This window comes from Saccoglossus kowalevskii, chromosome 15, assembly GCF_978046115.1.
Source record: "Saccoglossus kowalevskii chromosome 15, keSacKowa6.1, whole genome shotgun sequence".
In the NCBI taxonomy this organism is placed as follows: Eukaryota; Metazoa; Hemichordata; class Enteropneusta; family Harrimaniidae; genus Saccoglossus; species Saccoglossus kowalevskii.
In genome coordinates, this window is record NC_140655.1 from 35,284,724 (window position 1) to 35,308,432 (window position 23,709).

At 32.9% G+C, this 23,709-nt stretch overlaps 1 protein-coding gene across 5 annotated transcripts in view; it reads left to right on the top strand.

Moving 5' to 3' along the window:
- The window catches only part of dvl (dishevelled, dsh homolog), a 109,548-nt gene that overhangs the window by 28,704 nt on the left and 57,135 nt on the right, over nucleotides 1–23,709 (top strand). For all 5 annotated transcript variants that reach the window (XM_085508261.1, XM_085508262.1, XM_085508263.1 and 2 more), the window contains exons 3-4: nucleotides 3,365–3,483; nucleotides 22,692–22,765. In XM_085508261.1, coding sequence (XP_085364387.1) covers nucleotides 3,365–3,483; nucleotides 22,692–22,765 — 193 coding nt within the window. The remainder of the gene's footprint in view (nucleotides 1–3,364; nucleotides 3,484–22,691; nucleotides 22,766–23,709) is intronic.

Below are 23,709 nucleotides of genomic sequence, written 5' to 3' on the forward strand. Positions count from 1 at the left end.
CATAGACTACAAAAGAAGATTGATAGATATGTTATAGTGCAAAATAAATGTAAATCAGTTATAACAGTTTACTGTCATGTACACACAAGGTTTTGATTAAATTTAAATAATTAAAAATTGATTATTAAAATAAACTGAAATCTATTTACTTAAATTATGTTGATCCATTGAAAAATCAATAACCAAAATGTGTTTGACTTGTCTGAAGATTGTTGTGTCAAGTTTGTGACTCATTTTGCAGTTGAGGATCCTTATAACTTGAGATGTATTTACTTTTTTGGTATTGCGAAAAGTTATCCAGAATACCAGAATGTATGACCTTTGTTGACATCGGTACCAGGATGTATGACCTTTGTTGACATCGGTACCAGGATGTATGACCTTTGTTGACATCGGTACCAGGATATATGACCTTTGTTGACATCGGTACCAGGATGTATGACCTTTGTTGACATCGGTACCAGAATGTATGACCTTTGTTGACATCGGTACCAGGATGTATGACCTTTGTTGACATCGGTACCGGGATGTATGACCTTTGTTGACATCGGTACCGGGATGTATGACCTTTGTTGACATCGGTACCAGGATGTATGACCTTTGTTGACATCGGTATCAGGATGTATGACCTTTGTTGACATCGGCACCAGGATATATGACCTTCACTTATTTCTAGTAACTAATTCTTGTTTTAGCATTTATAACCGTTATGATTCTGGGTTGTGTACCAGGGTGTACATTTGATGTGCCAAAAACATCTGGCTTAAATCTCAGTATAGTTTTGTTTCACTGGGAAATAAACACTCAGATACCCAACCATCTATTAATTATTGAAAGAAATGTAAAGTGATCCAGATGAAGCAAAATTGCACCTGCCAAATGATTGTTTATATTGGATAGTCTGACTAATTAATTTGTGTCCTGAGGGTTTGAAAGAAGTCAAGATTAAGTGTATAAAAATATAACAGTACTCTGTTAAAGTTTGTAATCACAATGTTCAAATGAATATATTTTGTGTTCAAATTCAAACAAGAAATAGTTTATTTTATAATTTTTTGGCATGCTTTAATTCTTTGAAAAAACTCTGTGTGTGTTTACTATTGTCCCACAATTGATTAATAGCTTTGGTTCAAATAGGTTTGCAAAGTTGGCCACTGTTAGAATATTCCTGTCAATAATTTTATGTGCAATTTTTATAAAAATAAAATATTTCACCTTATTTTATACCCAACACAGTTTAATTTTCCCACCTAGCACTGATATAGTTTTCATTGCCTACAGAGATTTTCCCAAATATATGATGTATGTGGAGAGAAAAATGTGCAATTTTTTTTTGGTTAAAGGTGAAAAGGTTACAAACTGTTATGAATACAGTGTTCTCAGTGGTTTAAATTTAACTGACCTGACCTAATTCTATATATGTCAATTTCTTAACCAATTTACCATGTCTGTGGTTTAATGTTCGCCTGTAGATGCTTTAATAGTGATCATGTAAGACAATTCAATGCACATCTTAAGATGACATCGATTGTAGACACTGAAGATGATGGTTTATATCTTTTCTTAACTAGGTGTTTATTTATTGTCTCGAGTAGACCCAAATCCGTCCAAATAATATAACATTAAGACATTGAAAAGGTAGCAAACAAAACAGATTCTTTGGATATGGTGATTAGTGAATTCCAATGTCGGTGTGTTAGATCCCTTACAAAAGACACATGATTTAGTTCCTTATCATTGTTACTTTCTGGCTGTGTTTTCTTTCCTGAAGGTCTTCTGTTCAATTGCGATGTTATGCTCTCCTATACACTGTGAATGCATCGTATTTCCGTCCAATCGCAGTTTACTCTATCAGGGGACAGCACTCAACGCTGTGTGTGTACAAACTTATAGAAATCCAACTTTCTGTTTTCAATCGGTGACGAGAATGGATGCTAAGAATACTGAATGGAATAAAGTCTCTGTTGTTAGAAGGTCAAAGGTCATTCAAAGTTAGCCCAGGAATTCAGACTTACGGGTGCGATTTGAAGATTTAGAGAAAAAAAAATATTTGAACACTTTTCAGTGTTTTGAGATTTTATTTTTTTTTGCTCAATTAATTAAATTTAGTGTAGAAGCTTTGTGAGTGTTTCCCTTGTCTGCCACTAGAGTATGTATGTTTGTAAAACGAAATATGCAGTGGCTGTTCCATTTGATGATTTTTCTCCCCACTATTGCAAAGGTTGTACATTGAACATGTTATAGTTTTCTGTGTATTGTACCGAACTGTTTTCTCCAGATCCTAATTAGTGAAAAAAAAATTAAATAAACATTAAAAAAGATGAAGGTATGTATTCGAGATGCATTAAAAAAATCAATTCATAATAATTGCAGACTTAGCTGTGGGTCCATCTTGTGTCAGGCTATAGTTTTGGGATAGTATTTTAGTCATTTTTAATATATTTCATGTCCTTAAATTTGTTATTTTTAGATATTAGGATTTTGTTGACACAGAAGGGCTAGGATTTCTCCTACACACATACATATGATATGTATGTGCGACACAAAACGTAATCGCAAATAATGGTCAATAAAAGTGAAATATTTTTTTGTATTTCACCATCAAAAATATCGCCAGTCAATAATACGTTAATGAAACTATCACCAAAGACGAACATGTAACAAAAATGAATATTTTGATGTTCTTGTGCTCGGAACCACACAGCTGTTGGACTTGATCAAACTTTTAAAAAACAATTTTTTTTTATGAATTGTTTAAATGTCATGTTCGAATGAGAAACTTGCCATTTTATGTAAAAAAACAGTGATTGAAAGAAGTGAAATAAAACTGATAATTTAAATTTCAATCAATTTAGCAATTAGTCTAATTACCATATAGCAAAAAAATTTATTCTTAAAAGAATGAAGCTGGCGCCACTGACATAGTGTTGATTTATGAACTCCCTCTTTAAGTTAGTGGCAGTGTAGATTTAATAAATTGTCAGTCAACCACAATTAAATGTTCTGTAATTTTCTTTCTGTGAACAGATCAATCACCATGTGTCAGTTTTTTCACATTTAATCTGAATAATTTCATCTTGGTATTAATTAAATTGCTTCTCTATAGCTGAACTGTATTTCATGGTTATTGTTACTGCCTGCTGTTCTGCCATTGGTGGGCTGTCCTAATTGAAATAATCAGGGGGGGGGTATACCAAAGACGTTTTTATCGCCAAGGATACAATATTATATTTTGCACATTTTTATGTAGTTTTCTACAATTTCTATAATTTTTGAAAAATGGGCCTATTGCTACAAAAATAATTTTTTTTAATTAACTTGTAATGAATGTGAATCTAATTTGTGTTTATCATTCTCTCATCAGTTGGTAGCGGCAGAAGGTAGTAGTATATCAGATAGCACATCACAATGCACTGAATCCCAGGCAGATATTCCATTGGAACGGACAGGTGGAATCGGAGATTCCAGACCTCCATCTTTTCAGTAAGTACCTTCACAGTTTGGACTTGGAAAATGTTACTGCTTGACCTGAACTTCCAATGTCAAACTTGACATTCAGTTACAAGGCAAAAATGATTTAATTCTAAGCTAGTCAAGCCAGGTATTCAAAAGATGGTCATTGATGTTCCTGAATTTAGTTTGGTGGCTAGTACGGTGCAGAGAAATGTTGATAAAATAAATGTATGTAACATTTATAGATGCTATTTGTTACATTAAAGTTTATTGACACAACACTGACTAGAAATAGTACACAAGTATGAACTCTACCTAGATCAACTATTTTCGAAATAAAATGTTTTCCAAAATGTATGAATATGAATGTTCATATGAAAATGAATGAATGAATGAATGAATGAATGAATGAATGAATGAAGTTTATTTATGTATGGAAATCTATATAAGCAAATTGTGTGATTTATCGTAATAAAAAATTGATGGTGAATATACTGGCATTGAAAGGGTTATTAAAACAGAGTATAATCAAATCTAGTCACAATTAAATCTAAATGGAGCTAATAATAATAAACCTTGCATCATCTTTAGAATGAGTGAAGTAAAAATAAAGTCTTAGAAACATACATGTAGTTATTATTGGCAATATAGGTAATCCCCTCATTGTTGTATTTTAGATTATTTTTGTATGGATGATTGCCAAGGTTAAATCTAACTCCATCACAGCTAATCCTAATTTATAGTCATATGACCCAACTACCTTTATAAAGAGTAGCTATTTATAGTACCATAGTGCATTATGGGAAATCTTGGGACACGCATTTCAATAGTGCTTCTGATTGTGGATATTCTGTTAACCTTACTGGTTTATTTGAGAAGCACTTCTTTAACACAAGTGCAGATAACCACAGGGAGTTGGACAAACTTATGTATTTTAATAAATTATTAAATAATAAATTGTTATATAACTTTTCTTTTACCCCTCCTGGTCTTTTACCCCCCCTTGTTTATATCACTCTTTCCTTTATCACAACGCGCTAACGTTATATGCAAATTTTAACGCGCGATGTAGACACGCCCTATTATAGTAAAATATCCCAAGGGTTGAAACACGCCAGGACTGTGGCATGAGCACAACCGTAAAGCCAGTGGGCATTTAATTTATTCATGAGATGCATTAATAAACAAGAAATGCTGCGCGCGATTTTTTTTTTAAATCCGGCAAGTGTAATCTCCAACGCGACGCAACTTCAATGAATCAGTGACTCTTCTGTAAAATGGTTTCTACTTCAAATGTTGTTCGCGTTGCTCTTTGAGATCTTTCTAATGAAAATAATCAACATAGCAGCAGCACAAATCATGGGAAAATTGTTTACTTCTGATCATGTGACAACAATATATGAGTCATTCTTTGTGATAGAGGTCAAAGATTGCAACATCCTGTTTCCGGATTTACGGTTGTGCTCCTGCTATGGCGCTTGATTGCAATGAGTTTTAATTTGACAAATATTCAAGTTCAAATGCAATTGTTTTATTTTCTAATGCCATCTATGTCATTACAGATGCCATATATGTAAAGAAAACAAACTTTGAAAGGTTTGAATGCGTGATTTGATGCCACAGTCCTGGCGTGTTTCAACCCTTGGGATATTTTACTATAACAGGGCGTGTCTACATAGCGCATTAACATTTGCATATAACATTAGCGCGTAACAAAGTTGTGATAAAGGAAAGAGTGGTATAAACAAGGATCAGTGATTACTTGAAATCGATACCAGGAAAGGGAGGGGGGTTAAAAGAAACGTTGTATAACAATTTATTATTTAATAATTTATTAAAATACATAAGTTTGTCCAACTCCCTGTGGAATAACCAAAAATAGTATTTATTGTACGCTGGCTAACTAAATAACTTATCATGACTTTGAGCACACAACCGTCGTTCTTACATTATTTCTATGTACTAGTACCCATAGTGTTGATAGTATTGTTTTCAATAATACATGTACATAATGTATATTGTTACTTATTCCCCAATGCTGTTCAGATTGAAATGTTAGAATGATTACTCATAAACAGCACAACTTGCATGTCTTTACGTTGATCAGTGTAGACATTATTTATAACACCTGTATGTTGTTTGAACCTGTTAGTCATTTGAGATTAGCATACCAATACTACAATGTACATACTTAACAATTGGGTGAAAATGTTGTTTTTTACATTAAAAATCTCATACGGGCCAATCACAATTCATATTACAAATGGTATAATAAGCTGAGTCACACCCAAAGTAGATGAAAATGCTACAATGCAAAAAAAAATGTACAGGTTTTTTCAGCCAAAGCTTTTGATGTAATTTATTATAATTCATTTGTGAAGTGAATGATTCATCTTTTCTAAGCACTATGATCTATCAGTTGAAATTCTAGTCACGAATCATGTAAAACAGTATGCAGCTTTCTAAAGAAATCTTTTTTATTAGCTCCGCTGTCGACTTTGTCGAGCGGAGCTTATCATATGAGTGATTGTCCGTCGTCGTCGTCCATGTCAATGTTTTACTTTTTCGACTTCTTCTTGAAAACTACAAGCCTGAATGCTTTGATACTTGGTCTATATGTACCTTGGGTAGACCTCTCTTAGGTTTGTTCATTTCATGTTGATATCTTCAATTCTCTAATTTTGGTGAATATTTTTGTCATTTTTACCTTGCCCGTACCATCAAAGATGGAAGGGAAAGGTATATTAAGGGGAAAATTTTGTCCGTCGTCGTCGTTGTCGTCGTCGTTGTCGTCGTCGTTAATAATTGTTATTGTGTGCATAATAACTTTACTAATTCTATTCCAAACTTTATAAATTTTGGTCACCTTATTCATCAGTATAAAGTCTTCCCTGAGTTTGAACAACAGATGTCCTGTATGAAAATATCATGCAAAAATTGAGAAAATCTGATAAAATATTTTGACTGTTTCTACTTGACTGATCACTGGTGATACACATCAAAGGTCACTGATCTCAGTGGAAATATGCATTGTTGTATGTGTTCAATGAAGCAAATGATTTATCTTGTAATAATATCCTTGGTAATGTATCTCAGAATCCCATACTGGGTTTCAAAACCGACTCATGGAGAGATTGCACAGTCTGATACACATTTGCAAACCTACCAATAAAATCTTTACAGAAAACAAGATGTCAGAAAATCAATATAAGCACTGCTATGAACAGTTCATTCGACAAATGAAAACTCACAGGAATATGTTTCAGCTATTAGAACAGAATGATAGAGTCCAATTGATTTGATACTACATATATAGGTACTACATGTGGACCTCTCTCAGATTTGTTCATTTCGTGATGATATCTTCAATTCTCTAATTTTGGTGAATATTTTTGTAATTTTTGGTAAAAAGTGATATTTTCGACTTCTTGTTAAAAACCAATAGTTCAATTGCTTTGATATTATATATATAGATACTACATGTAGATCTTTCTCAGATTTGTTCATTTTGTGATGATATCTTCAGTTCTCTAATTTTGGTGAATATTTTTGTAATTTTTGGTAAAAAGTGATATTTTCGACTTCTTGTTGAAAACTGTAAGTCCGATTGCTTTGATATTACATATATAGGTACTATATGTGGACCTCTCTCAGATTTGTTTGTTTTGTGATGATATCTTCAATTCTCTATTTATTTTGGTGAATATTTTTGTAATTTTTGGTAAAAAATGATATTTTCGACTTCTTATTGAAAACCGCAAGTCCAATTGCTTTGATATATTATACATATAGGTACTACATGTGGACCTCTCTCAGATTTGTTCATTTTCTAATGATATCTTCTGTTCTTTAATTGCCATGTGCATTGCTAACAGCGGAGCTATCTCAGCCGATAGGCTGCTTGTTTCTTTTATCCTAACTTGAATCTTGGTGAAGTACTCATTGACTAAATTTATTCATGTTGTCTCACTTTAATAGTACCCGCAAGTATTACAAGAGACTACTTCATAGAATTCTGTGAAATTTTGTCTTTTTCATGAACAGATTATTTAATTGATCAATTCACTATTATATTTACATGATTGGTAAAAGTCAAAGATAATATTAATTTAAAAAAATTAAGTTTTCCCCTCACAACATTGAAGTAATGAAAACGCAGATCAGTTGCACTACCTTGGGGGAAACTAAAGTAATGACAAATGAAATTGCAGTCCTGAAGCCAGATTGATGAACAGGTTATGGTCTTGTAGCACAAAAGGCAACAGTCATCAAAACAAAATAACAATTGCTGCAGGCAAACATAATCATTTATGCGCTTCAATGCACTTCTGTATATCTAGTTTTTATCTATCGTCAACTGATGTTGGATTGTTTCGTTCAATTCAATGAATGCGAAGTACAATTTTTTGTCATTGTTTTTCTGTTCTTGATTTCTGAGCAAATATGATCCTCAAAAAACCAAATGATTATGAATAAGTAAAAAGTAAACAGCTGGAAAATTTATTTTTGTTTGAATGCAATTCAGTGTTCTCCCTATAATTTTGATCAAGCATAGTGGCTAATTTGCATAATAATTAGCATATGATTAACATAATTTATTCATTATGTTTGTACATTTTAAAATTTGTTCGTAAACTGCTAATAGATTTGTACACCATATTACTTTTAATTTAGAATGAAAACACAAGTCATGGCTTAAATCAGTAAACAAGAAAATCAATATTATTATAAAGTAACTCTTCCGATATTTACCCTGTGTTAACTCGTCTGGAACCACATAGGCCATGGGACAACACATTATTACCCTGTGTTAACTCGTCTGGAACCACATAGGCCATGTGACAACACAATATTACCTTGTTTGAACTCGTCTGGAATCACATAGACCATGTGACAACATATTATTACCCTGTTTTAACTCGTCTGGAATCACATAGACCATGTGACAACATACAATGTATTATTACCCTGTGTTAACTCATTTGGAATCACATGGACCATGTGACAACATATTATTACCCTGTGTTAACTCGTTTGGAATCACGTAGGCCATGTGACAACACATTGTTACCCTGTGTTAACTCGCCTGGAATCACATAGGTAATTTTACAGGGATTAAAATGGATTCAAAAACAATTTACACTGCAGCACATGTTTTTTAGCTCCGCTGTCGACTTTGTCGAGCGGAGCTTATCATATGAGTGATTGTCCGTCGTCGTCGTCCGTCGTCGTCGTCCGTCGTCCGTCGTCCGTGTCAATGTTTTACTTTTTCGACTTCTTCTTGAAAACTACAAGCCTAAATGCTTTGATACTTGGTGTATATGTACCTTGGGTAGACCTCTCTTAGGTTTGTTCATTTCATGTTGATATCTTTAATTCTCTAATTTTGGTGAATATTTTTGTCATTTTTGGTAAAAACTGATATTTTCGACTTCTTGTTAAAAACCGCAAGTGCAAATGCTTTGATATTACATATATAGGTACTACATGTGGACCTCTCTCAGATTTGTTCATTTTGTAATGATATCTTTAATTCTCTATTTTTGGTGAATATTTTTGTCAATTTTTGGTGAAAAGTGATATTTTCGACTTCTTGTTAAAAACCGCAAGTCCAATTGCTTTGATACTACATATATAGGTACTACATGTGGACCTCTCTCAGATTTGTTTATTTCGTGATGATATCTTCAATTCTCTAATTTTGGTGAATATTTTTGTCATTTTTGGTAAAAAGTGATATTGTCGACTTCTTGTTGAAAACTGTAAGTCCGATTGCTTTGATACTATTCATATTGTTCATTTTCTAATGATGTCTTCAGTTCTTTAATTGAAATGTGCATTGCTAACAGCGGAGCTATCTCAGCCGATAGGCTGCTTGTTTTATTAATTTCTGAGCATGATAACGGATATGAAAACAAGGATTTGTTTTTATTTCATGCAAACAGAGTGTTGAGTGAAAGGGTCACAGCTGTTGTTTTCACCAATTTGAAACCATACAACATCCATAATTTAGCTTCTTTAGAGTTAGCAAATTATGGACAGTTATAGTTTACATAAGGATTTAAATTATAGATTGTGATTGCTCTGATTTCTATCTTAAGCATCGAATAGAACAAAAATGTCTATACATCCATTATGATAGTCCTTCTGGTTATAAGTATTTTCATATATTTAGTTAATAATAATACACATCCATCTTTCATTTTCATACAAGTATTTTCATACAACAGTTCTGTGTATATTTGTTATCACAAAATATGCTAATCATTCATAGACTTTCTGTTTGGTCAAACTTGTCATTAATTCCAAAACTATTGGAGCACACTATTCTAGGTTTTTGAGATGAGCTAATTGATATTGAACTTTTTATTGGTAACTGTCAAACTAATCTCATTAAAATAGCATTGCAACAACAATATTTTTGACATATTTGATTCCAAAAATCATGGAGTATCATTAAAGGATTACAAACCTTTTTTTTAGGAAACGCTGATTCCATTTTCAAATTTGTTCTTGATTTCACGGTTGGTTAGCATTAGACTTCCATCAATGGCATATTGCTTTTCAACTGATCTATAGGAATTCAATAGTGATGTGTTTTTGACTCCCATGTGCGAAGCACAAAATGGGAGTCTTTGCAGTTAGTGTGTCTGTATGTGTGTATGTGTGTATGTGTGTATGTGTGTATGTGTGTATGTGTGTGTGTATGTGTGTATGTGTGTCCGACTGTTCCACTGCTATCTCAAGAACCATACATCGGTTTTTGATGAAACTTGGTGCATAGATGCTCTGGGCCAATGCGCAGATTTGATTAGGTTTTGGTAAAAATCCATGCTCGTTAATTACCTAATTTGCATGATAATTAGCTATTTTTTAGCTGTTCTATGACTGTTCCACTGATATCTAAAGAACCACTCATTGGATTTTGATGAAACTTGGTACATAGATGCTCTGAACATATGCGCAGATTTGATTAATTTTTGGTAAAAATCCGTGCATATTAATTACCTAATTTGCATGATAATTAGCTATTTTTTAGTGGTTCCATGACTGTACCACTGATATCTAAACAACCACTCATTGGATTTTGATGAAACTTGGTACATAGATGCTCTGAACTAATGCTAGGTTTTGATTAGTTTTTGGTAATAATCCGTGGATACTAATTACCTAATTTGCATAATGATTAGTCAATTTTCGGTTTTTCCACTGATATCTCAAGTACTAATCATCACATTTCAATGAAACTTGGTACATAGATGTCATACGACACTGCACAGACCTGATAGTTTTTATGGTAATATCAGTACATATTAATTACCTAATTTGCATAATTAATTAATTTTCAGCATTTGATATAAGTAGTTAGCATTACATTTCAATGAAACTTGGTACTTACATACTCAAGGACTATGCAGAGATTGATTGTTTTCGATAAATATTTGTGCATATTAATCACCTAATTTGCATAATTAGTTAATTTTCAGCTTTTCCACGGGTATCTCAAGTACTAATCATCGCATTTCAATGAAACTTGGTACATAGATCCTTTAGGACTATGCAGAGACCTGATTAGTTTTAGGGTAAATAATTGTGCATATTAATTACCTAATTTGCATAATTAATTTTCAGCTTTTCTACTGATATCTAAAGTACTAATCATCACATTTCAATGAATCTAGAATTATGCAGACCCAATTAGTTTCCGGTAAATATTTGTGCATATTAATCACCTAATTTGCATAATTAACCAACTTTCACACTGATATCTCAGGTACTATACATCACATATCAATGAATGTACATGGATGCTGTAGGACAATAGACAGACCTGAATAATTGTGGGTTAAAATCTGTACATATTAATTACCTAATTTGCATAATTAACCAATTTTAAGCTTTCACACTGATATCTAAAGCACCGTAAAAACTCCAAAATTTCGACCGGTTTTAAATAATTGGTGTTAGAAATGTGACGTGTTTTTAGAGTCAAAATTAAGGTGCATTTTCGGACGGTCGAATTTTTCAGAATAGAAATCAGCAAATGAAAAAATGGAGATGATAGACAGTGTGCTTCATTAGTTTTTAAAAAATGCAATGTCCGTCAATTGACGTAAACTTCCTCATGTTTCACGGTAAAAGCAAAGGTCGTGGCCGAGTTGTAACTCAAAATCTAAACAAAGTCATCAATCAGTGAGTATTATGACAAGCAAAACAAAACATCAAGACGCGGAGAAGAGGTCAGCACAAAACTAATAGGTCAAAAGACAAAGCTGTCTCGCACTACCTAGGAAAACTTGCGAATGTTCGAAGTACAGGTACCCATTGGACAAAAGATACATGGAAGTTTAGCAAACTATCTCCCCGACCCAGTGCAATGTATCCGGTTAGAATCAAAGCTCACGTGTCCCTTATTTGAGGGACCAAATTCTGCCGTAAATTCGCCCTTGGATTAAAAAATAAAATGGGATTTAAGAAAATAAAATGGGACTTTTAAGGTGTATTTTGGCGTCATTTTTTGGACATTTCAATCAATCCTGCCGGCTAAAATAGAGTAAGTTTTACCGTGGTCATTGACGTCTGTCTATTCAAGAGTACACGTGTATGATTTTTATCGTGACTAGCGTGAGCGGGTAAGCTTCCTTTCGAGAATGAGCTGTTATCACTGTGAACAATGGTAAATTATTCTTCAGATGACCAGTTTATTTTTTAAAAACAACTAATTTTTTTATTTAAAAAAAATCATGCCGTTTTCGCATCAAAATCCAAGCCAAAATATCGTACTACAACACCAATCTCTTCCGCATTGCGTTCAATAACATTAACATATTTAAATAAGCTATGGTAATTTGAACACGTTGGCATCATCCAGCTTTTTGATTGGTTAATTAGCGATTTGACCTATTTGACCTAAGAGAACATGGCGGATATCCTACAGCATCAAACGTTTATACGAGACCGGAATCATTCGCTTACGATGAAACTAAGTTGACTTTTATTTGTATTTCATAACCATTCAACAAATTTATTTTGTGTACATTATTATAATCACTACTGAGTACAGTAATAATCAACAATTCAGAAACACAGCATGCCGAGATTTTTGTGTTCGTTTTTATTTGAAACTTCGTTTATTTAGAATATATTTTCGTTACCAATAAAATAAAAATCTCTCAGTCAATCAGAAACCCGGATTCATGCCTTCGAGGAAGGTCCCGTTTGAACGCTCACATCGGTTTTTTTTTCGTTTGGGGGAAAACTAAAACTGGTCGCATTTTTCGAATAAGAATGAGTCGGCAATTCTTAGTGGAGTCGAAAATTTGGAGGTAAATAAAACACCGAACCCCGGCAAATAAATAGGCGGCCGAATTTTTAGAGGGGTCGAGCGAGATTTTGGAGTTTTCACGGTACTAATTATTCCATTTCAATGAAACTTAGTACAAAGATGCTCTAGGACAATGTACAAACCTAATTAGTTTGGGGTAAAAATCTGTTCATATTAATTCCCTAATAAGCATAATAATTCATAATTTTTTGGTTCTAATCACATTTCAATTAAACTTGGAGACATAGATTTTCTGTTACATTGCGCAGACCTCATTAGTTTTACACTCAAATCTGGTCATATTAATTTTCTGATTTGCATAATTAGTTTTCAGCTAAGTAATTTCGAATTATATTTAATGTGTCTCCAATACTCTCAGCACATGGGAGTTCTTTCTAAGCTTTCTTTGATTTCTATGGTACTCTCTACAAAGTAAATTGATTGGTTTTTTGCTAAATTTAATTCTATCCCCTCCTGTCATATATTCAGGTATAATCAGCTTGTTTTTTTTCCACAAAAACATTATGCACCTTTATCCCATTTGAACAAAAAAAAAGTCCTCTCTCTGTGTTGATGCAAAATGTACGCATTTTTTTAGCTCCGCTGTCGACTTTGTCGAGCGGAGCTTATCATATGAGTGATTGTCCGGCATCGTCCGTGTCAATGTTTTACTTTTTTGACTTCTTCTTGAAAACTACAAGCCTGAATGCTTTGATACTTGGTGTATATGTACCTTGGGTAGACCTCTCCCAGATTTGTTCATTTTGTAATGATATCTTTAATTCTCTAATTTTGGTGAATATTTTTGTCATTTTTACCTTGCCCGTACCATCAAAGATGGAAGGGAAAGGTATACAGGGATTGAAATAGAATTTTTTCTCTGCATGCATAGTGTGCATGTTGAATTTGAAATTTACCTGCACTAACTTGTTGTGAAATGCACCATTTTTAAAGTTTTAATAAAATTTATAGGTTCTCGATTGATGCAATCATGAAAGAATTTGATTTTTTTTAGTTGTCTCACAATCTTGGTTGAACTTAATTAAAGCTTAGTGAATATAATGAGAAAATGTGTTAATTTCTACATGCACAGCGTGCACATTATATTTTGAGTTTACTTGCATGAGCTAATAATCTATGTGCATAGTGCAGTGTGCACCAGGGTATTTCGATCCCTGGTATATTAAGGGGAAATTTTTTTCCGGCGTTGTCGTCGTCATCGTCGTTAATAATTGTTATTGTGTGCATAATAACTTTACTAATTCTATTCCAAACTTTATCAAACTTGGTCACCTTATTCATCAGTATAAAGTCTTCCCTGAGTTTGAACAACAGATGTCCTGTATGAAAATATCATGCAAAAATTGAGAAAATCTGATAAAATATTTTGACTGTTTCTACTTGACTGATCACTGGTGATACACATCAAAGGTCACTGATCTCAATGGAAATATGCATTGTTGTATGTGTTCAATGAAGCAAATGATTTATCTTGTAATAATATCCTTGGTAATGTATCTCAGAATCCCATACTGGGTTTCAAAACCAACTCATGGAGAGATTGCACAGTCTGATACACATTTGCAAACCTACCAATAAAATCTTTACAGAAAACAAGATGTCAGAAAATCAATATAAGCACTGCTATGAACTGGGTGCCAAACTTTGATCAAGATCTGAAGCTAATAGAAAATCTGTTTAGTTCAAAGTTATCAAATCAAAAACAATACATAAAAAAAACATTAAAAGCAAAACATTTCATCCACATTTTAAAAAGAAAATTATTCTAAAATATATGTATTCTGTATTTGACAAACAGTTCATTCGACAAATGAAAACTCACAGGAATATGTTTCAGCTATTAGAACAGAATGATAGAGTTTTTATAATACTAGTTTAAAAACGCACTTCAGAGATTGCAGTGTTTGAAGATGTAGTTTCTCAGGAGGCAACAGTACTGTTGACTTCTCTCTCCACTGGACACCAACTATTTAAGTTGATTTGCATACAAAGTAGAGCTTGCAACATGATAGCTATTCATAAAGGGTGTTTTTTTTACTTTTCATATAATACAGCAGTGTTCTCCACAAGGGGTTTTAGGCAGGCGGGCCCGCCCATCAAGTTTTACGGCCGCCCAGTAACTCAACACCCGCCCACCAACGTACATCCAGCTGAAATTATTTGTAAAAAGCTTGCATTGTTCTTCCCAAGCCTAAACAAAAGAGTAGTTGCCCAACCCTTTATTTTGCTATTGTTTAAAACAGTCCAAACATAAACAATGTCCATTGGAAGTCTGCAAGCAGTTATCAAGTGTATTCATGGCAATGTGTCAATCGCTTGAATTCATTGTCACCCGACATTGTTGCCACTTATTGCTCACGATACGCAACTACAGTGGTTTCAATTTACAGCTGTATTTTTAATAATCGTCTTCCGATCACGAAAGAAAGAAGTAAATACGAACGAAATGTATATGCACAGAAAATAAACAAATATATTAGCAGATTGCATGTAAACTCGAACAAAAATTTAAATTCTAGCCGTATTTACAACGTTCGCTCGATTTTCATTGTGAAAACAGCATGGAGAAGGCAAACTGATGACCTTTTGGCCTACCCCATTCAACGACCGTCTGCTACCCACCGCTGTTGGTGCTGTAACGATTTAGTATCTAAGTTGCATAGGGGAACAGCGCATTCTGGGTGTTCGTGTACTGAATTCGGAAAGCGGTAATAAACATCAAACATGGCTGCGGGATTAGTTTACCGCGAGTATTTGTAATTGAATAATATTTTAGTTATCTTTTCCACGTACTTTTTTCAATTTATCTATTTTTTATGTCTAATCTTTCAAGAACATATCAGATTCTTTTATTTTGCCGATTGCTAGCATTTTTTTCTTGAAATCCATAACAATGTGTGAAAACGCAACGTATCGTGGCCGTACATGCGTAAATGCATCTTACCGTCCGTCGGCACGGGTGAGTACTGATGCCACAAATAAAAATGTTATGGATTTTGTTTTGACAAATTGTCTGTTTTGGCTTCGTAGGCAAATCATCTCGTATATTTTCTACCTTATAACTCAATTATGTTTTGTACTTGCTCTTGGTTACTCGACTTGCATTTCATGAACGCAGAATAATTTGCGAACGCATAAATCACCGATTTCAAACTTTTTGCATTTCGTAAATATTGATAGTGACCAATCTGTTTGTATTTCAAAAAATTGTAACATGTTCCAATTAAATTAAATTAAAAAGAGAATAGTAAATAACTTAGTGTGTATTGCAGTTCATGTCATAAATGCGAGAATGCTGTATGTAAATGATATGCAAATTGATATGCAAATTTATGCTAATTAGGCCGCCCACCAGCTAATTTGTATTGTGGAGAACACTGTACAGTAGTCACACAATGAGGCAGTTCATATTTGTCTCAGTGAATCATTCATTTTTGACAGACACCTGTACAAAATACTTGAACTAAAGCCAGCTAAATTTTTCTGTTATCTTGCATGTTTTATGAACCTACTCACATCTAAATGCAGCACTTTTTTTTTTGCAATGAGACATTTGTTTTTATTCTAAAATATCTCAATTACTTTCAATAAAGCTGGAAATTATGTTCCTTAAAATAATTAAACAAATAAGGCACCAATGTTTTTGTAAGATATTTACATCTTTTAAGGACATTCGGTAGACTGATTCCCCACTGTTGGTTCAACCCCAAAACTTGTTTGTATTCAAAATTAATTATGACAATGCATATTTATATTGAAACAAACTATGATAAAGGGAATTATATTATATAACAAAGGGCAAGGTCACCAGAGTTCAACTATGTTTAGTAAAAAGTGATATTTTCGACTTCTTGTTAAAAACCGCAAGTCCAATTGCTTTGATATTACATATATAGGTACTACATGTGGAACTCTCTCAGATTTGTTCATTTTGTAATGATATCTTTAATTCTCTAATTTTGGTGAATATTTTTGTCATTTTTAGTAAAAAGTGATATTTTCGACTTCTTGTTAAAAACCGCAAGTCCAATTGCTTTGATATTACATACATAGGTACTACTAACAAGCGGACCTCTCTCAGATTTGTTCATTTTGTAATGATATCTTTAATTCTCTAATTTTGGTGAATATTTTTGTCATTTTTGGTAAAAAGTGATATTTTCGACTTCTTGTTAAAAACCGCAAGTCCAATTGCTTTGATATTACATACACAGGTACTACAAGTGGACCTGTTTCAGATTTGTTCATTTTGTAATGATATCTTTAATTCTCTAATTTTGGTGAATATTTTTGTCATTTTTGGTAAAAAGTGATATTTTCAACTTCTTGTTGAAAACCGCAAGTCCAATTGCTTTTATATTACATACATAGGTACTACATGTGGACCTCTCTCAGATTTGTTCATTTTGTAATGATATCTTTAATTTTGGTGAATATTTTTTCATTTTTGGTAAAAAGTGAGATTTTCGACTTCTTGTTAAAAACCGCAAATCTGATTGCTTTTATATTACATATATAGGTATTACATGTGGACCTTGTTAATTTCGTGGTGATATCTTCAATTACTTAATTTTGATGATTATTTTTGTCATTTTTGGTGAAAAGTGATATTTTTAAATTCTTGTTGAAAACAGCAAGGTCCTTTGCTTTGATACTATACATATTGTTCATTTTCTAATGATATCTTCAGTTCTTTAATTGAAATGTGCATTGCTAACAGGGGAGCTATCTCAGCCGACAGGCTGCTTGTTTATGTATATCATAGTCATTATACTAACTGTATTTATGTTGATTTTGTTAATACTTATTCATTTTGTCTTCTGACATTTTAAACAAAGCCATTGAAAAATAAAGGTGATCAGAATTTTTGGATTTTTTAAAAAAATTTGTTGTCAAGCAAGTAGACTACATTAGTTTCATTATAAATAAATTCTTGTGATCTTCCCCAGTTTAAAAAAATGTTTGTAGCCATTCTATCTTGTCAAATGCAGCAAAATTATTAGAGTCAAATAAATAAATAAAAACCCAGTGAATAATAATTTTTACCCTATCAAATTTAAAAAGATGAAAGCATATATTTGATAATTTCTATGCAGGTGTCAATAAGTGTGAAATTTTATCTGCACCATTAATTGAAAGTAAGCCTGTCACAAAACAATCATAATTGTGTTGAAATGCTACAAAGTGGCAAATTTAGACTATAGTTTGTGAAATTCTAAAATTGTCCTTGCATTAAAATTTACCTCAAACCATTACCTGTTATAAGTAGGCTAAAATTGGAAATTTCCTGCCAGCAAGCTGACAGCATGTCTTTTATTACATTTTTAATGTGTATTAAAATGGCTACAATTTATTGCTAATGATAGCGACTGAGACTGAAACAGTATGCTAAGGATTTCTGTGTTCTCATCGTCTTAAGTTGGATTTTATCTATTTAACTTCGCCAAAACTTTCGTTTCATGGTACAGTCAAACAAGTGTTAGTGACCATCTTTACATAAAGCCCATCTGCTTATAGTGCCCACTTATAGACAGTTTCTAGACCACTGTCTTTTTTTGCTCCGCTGTTGACTTTGTCGAGCGGAGCTTATCATATGAGTGATCGTCCGTCGGCCGTGTCAATGTTTTACTTATTCGACTTCTTCTTGAAAACTACAAGCCTGAATGCTTTGATATTTGGTGTATATGTACCTTGGGTAGACCTCTCTCAGATTTGTTCATTTCATGATCATATCTTCAATTCTCTAATTTTGGTGAATATTTTTGTCATTTTTGGTAAAAAGTGATATTTTCGGCTTTTTGTTAAAAACCGCAAGTCCAATTGCTTTGATATTACATATGTAGGTACTACATGTAGACCTCTCTTAGATTTGTTCATTTTGTAATGATATCTTTAATTCTCTAATTTTGGTGAATATTTTTGTCATTTTTGGTAAAAGTGATATTTTTTTCTTATTAAAAACCACAATCATTTATGATGAAAAATGATATTTTTGAAGTCCCATTGCATTGATACTATGCATATTGTTCATTTTCTAATGATATCTTCTGTTCTTTAATTTAAATGTGCATTGCTAACAGCCAAGAGGCTGCTTGTTTGTTTATTACCATTCTATTCATAAAAAATTTGCAGATATGATTTTGAACAATATTTGTTTAAATAACCATATAAAGATGACCAAATCTTACCCAAATATTGTTTTAGACACAATTGTATGGGCAAAAAGACCCTACACAAGACTAAGGCTAAAGTAGTCACCATTTTGTTGAATTCAGTCATGTGATGGCTCATAAAAAATGTCATGCATGACACACACTATTATGGTAAATAACATACAAAATCATCAGGAAAGTCCATCAGAGAGGGGCTTAGCCGCTCAAGGTGGCGAAGCATTTGACATTTCACTCAGGGTAAGCTGTCATTTTGTACCATAATCTCAGAGGTTCATTTAACAAAACAATGTTTCAATAGATAGACCATTTTTTTCCCCATTTGCAATGATTTTAATGAATTCCCTTGGATGGTTGGTATACATGTAGGTTTGTGTGTGCTCTGGGTGGTCTGTATACACAGGTTTGTGTGTGCTCTGGGTGGTCTGTATACACAGGTTTGTGTGTGCTCTGGGTGGTCTGTATACACAGGTTTGTGTGTGCTCTGGGTGGTCTGTATACACAGGTTTGTGTGTGCTCTGGGTGGTCTGTATACACAGGTTTGTGTGTGCTCTGGGTGGTCTGTATACACAGGTTTGTGTGTGTTCTGGGTGGTCTGTATACACAGGTTTGTGTGTGCTCTGGGTGGTCTGTATACACAGGTTTGTGTGTGCTCTGGGTGGTCTGTATACACAGGTTTGTGTGTGCTCTGGGTGGTCTGTATACACAGGTTTGTGTGTGCTCTGGGTGGTCGGTATACACTGGTTTGTCTGTACTCTGGGTGGTCTGTATATACAGGTTTGTGTGTGCTCTGGGTGGTCGGTATACACAGGTTTGTCTGTACTCTGGGTGGTCTGTATACACAGGTTTGTCTGTACTCTAGGTGGTCGGTATACACAGGTTTGCCTGTACCCTGGGTGGTCGGTATACACATGTTTGCCTGTACTCTGGGTGGTCGGTATACACAGGTTTGCCTGTACTCTGGGTGGTCGGTATACCCAGGTTTGTCTGTACTCTGGGTGGTTGGTATACACAGGTTTGTGTGTGCTCTGGGTGATAAGTATACACAGGCTGGTCAGTATAAAGAACCTGTTGGTCAGTATCTTGGATTCTGATTTATTGAAAGCTAAAGGATTTTAATGACAACTTGAATGCTTTAATGCAACAAATACAAGATCTGAACAAATTTCAAATTATGTGCATACATGTATTAATCAAATCATGTTTTATTTACAACTTAACTTTCAAATACACAAAAAGCATATACTGTATATATTTTTGATGGAAATAATTTTTGAGTAAAGATGTTGTATGTTGCTATGCAACCATGCGTAGCAATTCTGTCTATTCTAACATTAATACATCTATCAAAATCATCATTTAGTTACTTATTTTGTAAAAGAACATCTGTATAAAATAAAAACCTTCTTTCTGACCTGATTTCTGATTGCAGATTATACAAAAAGTCAACCTAATCTTGATCCCCTGCCAATTTAGATGATTTTCTTGTGTTAAAAGTGTCTTCATTATGGACTAATTCATTCTTCTCAGGATTGGAAGCTTATCTAATTTTGAAAATTCTAATTTTTGTTGTGCCCTTAAAGATGTAGCTCTCTAAGATAAAATAATGCCTTGAAAAGGTTTTTAAGAATGAAAATAACTCGCCCACCCCTCTGGATAAATAGAATAGTCTAAATTGCTCTGAGGCATATTGTGAAAAGAGTTCTGTGCATACAAGTATTACTAATGGATGCCGACAAATTTATTATGTAGTAGTTTCCAATGAGTCAGATTAGCTTTCATGACAAAAGCAGAGTAGAGAAAATATACCTGAACAAATCTTGTGTGCAATGTAATGTCGAAGCGGTCAACTTTTTTTTCAGCATGCATTTGTCTTGGTTGAATTGTCTGTTTTGGCACATTCTGCTGTCATGTTTTTTTGTTTTTTTTGAATTATCAGGTTATTGGTATTGTTAAAAATATTATAGAAATATTATATCAGTATTTCAATCTAGAGATGATTGTAGACTAGAATTGTGCGATAGAATTTACACTGTGCATGAATGCTTTTCCCTGTTTGTTTTTTTTAAATTTCAGTATTTTAGTCTTGCATCAGATGGAAAGTGACTTCCTGTGTAAAAGATTACTTTTTAGATTTGATATTTTAGAATTAGAAATTTGGCAATGCATTTGAACTGCTCTTTTCCTTTGATTAGAACCTGACACAATGCAATCTATTCAACTCACTGTGAAATCACTCAGTACCAAACGATATTATCACTAAGGGTCAACGTACTGTTTTAAAGCTGTTAACGTATATTGATTGGCATGTTAATATCGGACTGCTGTATATATTATCAATTCTATAAATAAATAATATCACCTTCAAATAGTGGATCACTGCTAAATCTGATAAAATCCTACCTGATTTGTATGCTAAATATCTACTTGACTGCTGTCTTTTCAGTAAAAATTCACCATTTTCATTTCACACAGAATCAGGATATTCTTGTTAATCATTTGGATACTATTTTTAAATTTCCACAAAAAGTTTGCTTATTTTTATGTATTTTTTTCATAATTTCTTTTTTAATTTTGGTAAAATATTTTTTTAATATCATTGTGAAATAAAGCAGACTGATTTATCATATTTTATTTAAGCTGGAACTAATTTTGCTGAAAAGACTTTTTTGGGTGTTATGTATGGAATTTCATTTTCACTGATTTTTGACCAGTTCAATGTAAAATATAAGAAAATGGTATATTCGCTGGATTTTATTTTCACTGAATCATCCCTTCAGTGAAAATAGCGAAAATAAAGTTTTTTACAATAAATTAAAAATGTTTTTAGGACCCAAGCTAATATTTCCTGTTGAATGCCACCTTTTGTTTCATATTGTCGAACAGTTTTTGTTAGTTGACAAATCCAACCCACCAATACACATATGTAGTGATTGTTATTGTATATATTAAAACAATCAGTGCACATGTGTATTATAAAAGGTTAATTTTTCATCAACAAAACTCTAATATAGCGTTTTCATGCTACCGGTATGATGTCATCATAATTCAATGTATTTATCAACAAACACTAATATTAAAAGTTACATGTTCTTGTGTATATTGCATCTTTAATCAGAATTTTTGGAGGGTGAAAAAAAAGTCAACTTCAGTTGTCAATCATATTAATTTGAGGTAAACTATGGAGAAAACGACCATTCTTTGCTATTGAAATTGGTTTGCTTATTGGTTTAACATTAAACTGACATTGATTGTTATTGGTTGAAAAAAAAATATTGTAATTACTGTTGCTCTACCCAGTTAAACTGATTTTAAAGAGAACTATTTTTTAACCTTATTATCTTTAAATTGAAAACTAATTGGACCTTTATTTATTAGGGAGGCAGGTTGCTTGCTAAATTAATCAAATTCACAATGTATTTATTTCCATTCAATTGAGCATTCTGTTAGTCTTCTTTTTTATGTCGCTGTATATATGCTAATCACTGAGCTAGGTCAAACCAATTGACCTTACTTTTCTAAGATAAGATGTCTGCTGCCCTCACCAGTTTGTTGAGTGGAAATATGCTTTTTGACTCTGGTGGCAGTATTTGCTTAAACCAGATGCAAGTCTTGTTGAATTGATAATACTTTGAATTATATCAATAATATAAAGTTACTAAATAATTACTAAATTATTATATAAATATGTTTTAACAACTTATAAATTTGTTTGATTACAGTGCTAATGCAGCCGGAAGTTCAGATAAATTAGATGACACAACAGAAACAGAATCGGTTAGCAGTTCAAGAAGAGGTAAGATTTCACAAACCATCAAATATTGGCAAACTAAACTTTTCTTGCAGGTGTTAAGTTTGCAATTATAAATATGGTAACAGTGTTTTTATTTTTTGAAAACACCAATAGTTGATAGTACAATGCAATGTTTTGTGCAAGGACGTGTGAGAGCCAAGGAAGGAGTACAAATTATCTATTTAATTATTTGTGGAAACAATTTGGCAATCTGTTACATTAAAACGTTATAAGGGATATGTGTGCAGGGAGAAGTAATGAAAATAATGAAAGCATGCACAAAGCGTCTATCCATTGTATTTCAAAAACATTTTGCTGAAAATTTTATTTTATGGTTTAGAAATTGGTAAAAAACATGTTTTGAATAAAAATGCAGACTTCTGATTGTCTGGTTGTTGATATCTAAGGCCACTCTTGTTGGACATTCTTGACTGGATAGGGTGTGTGACTGTACCCAATATGAGGAACGTATTCATATAAACATTTCAAGTTTTCTCTTGAATGCATTACATCCAACACAAACACCAAAAGAAAAGAAACAATTGAAGTAGCTCTTGAGATAGCAACAGTGTAACATTCAAGACATGAAATCAAATCTAGCAAGGTGGGTTCTATATGACTGCAAATGAACGGGTGATGACAGGTATTCTGTGTTTTAAGATGGTATGAAGTGGCATAAATGGTGCATAAACCATGCCTGTATGTGGTATGTGTACCACTAGAAACGCAAATTACCACTCTTCCCATAACCTAGGTATTATAAGTAGCCATGAATGAACATGGTACATGCCCACTTCCATGAAATAAACGTAATACTAGAATAAATATGTCCCTAAGAAAGCAGGATTGATTCATAGTTTGTTTTTAGTGGTACTGTATTTTATCTTTTACAAATATAAATAACAAATGGGCACAAGTCCTATATAGTGAATGGCAAATATATTGAC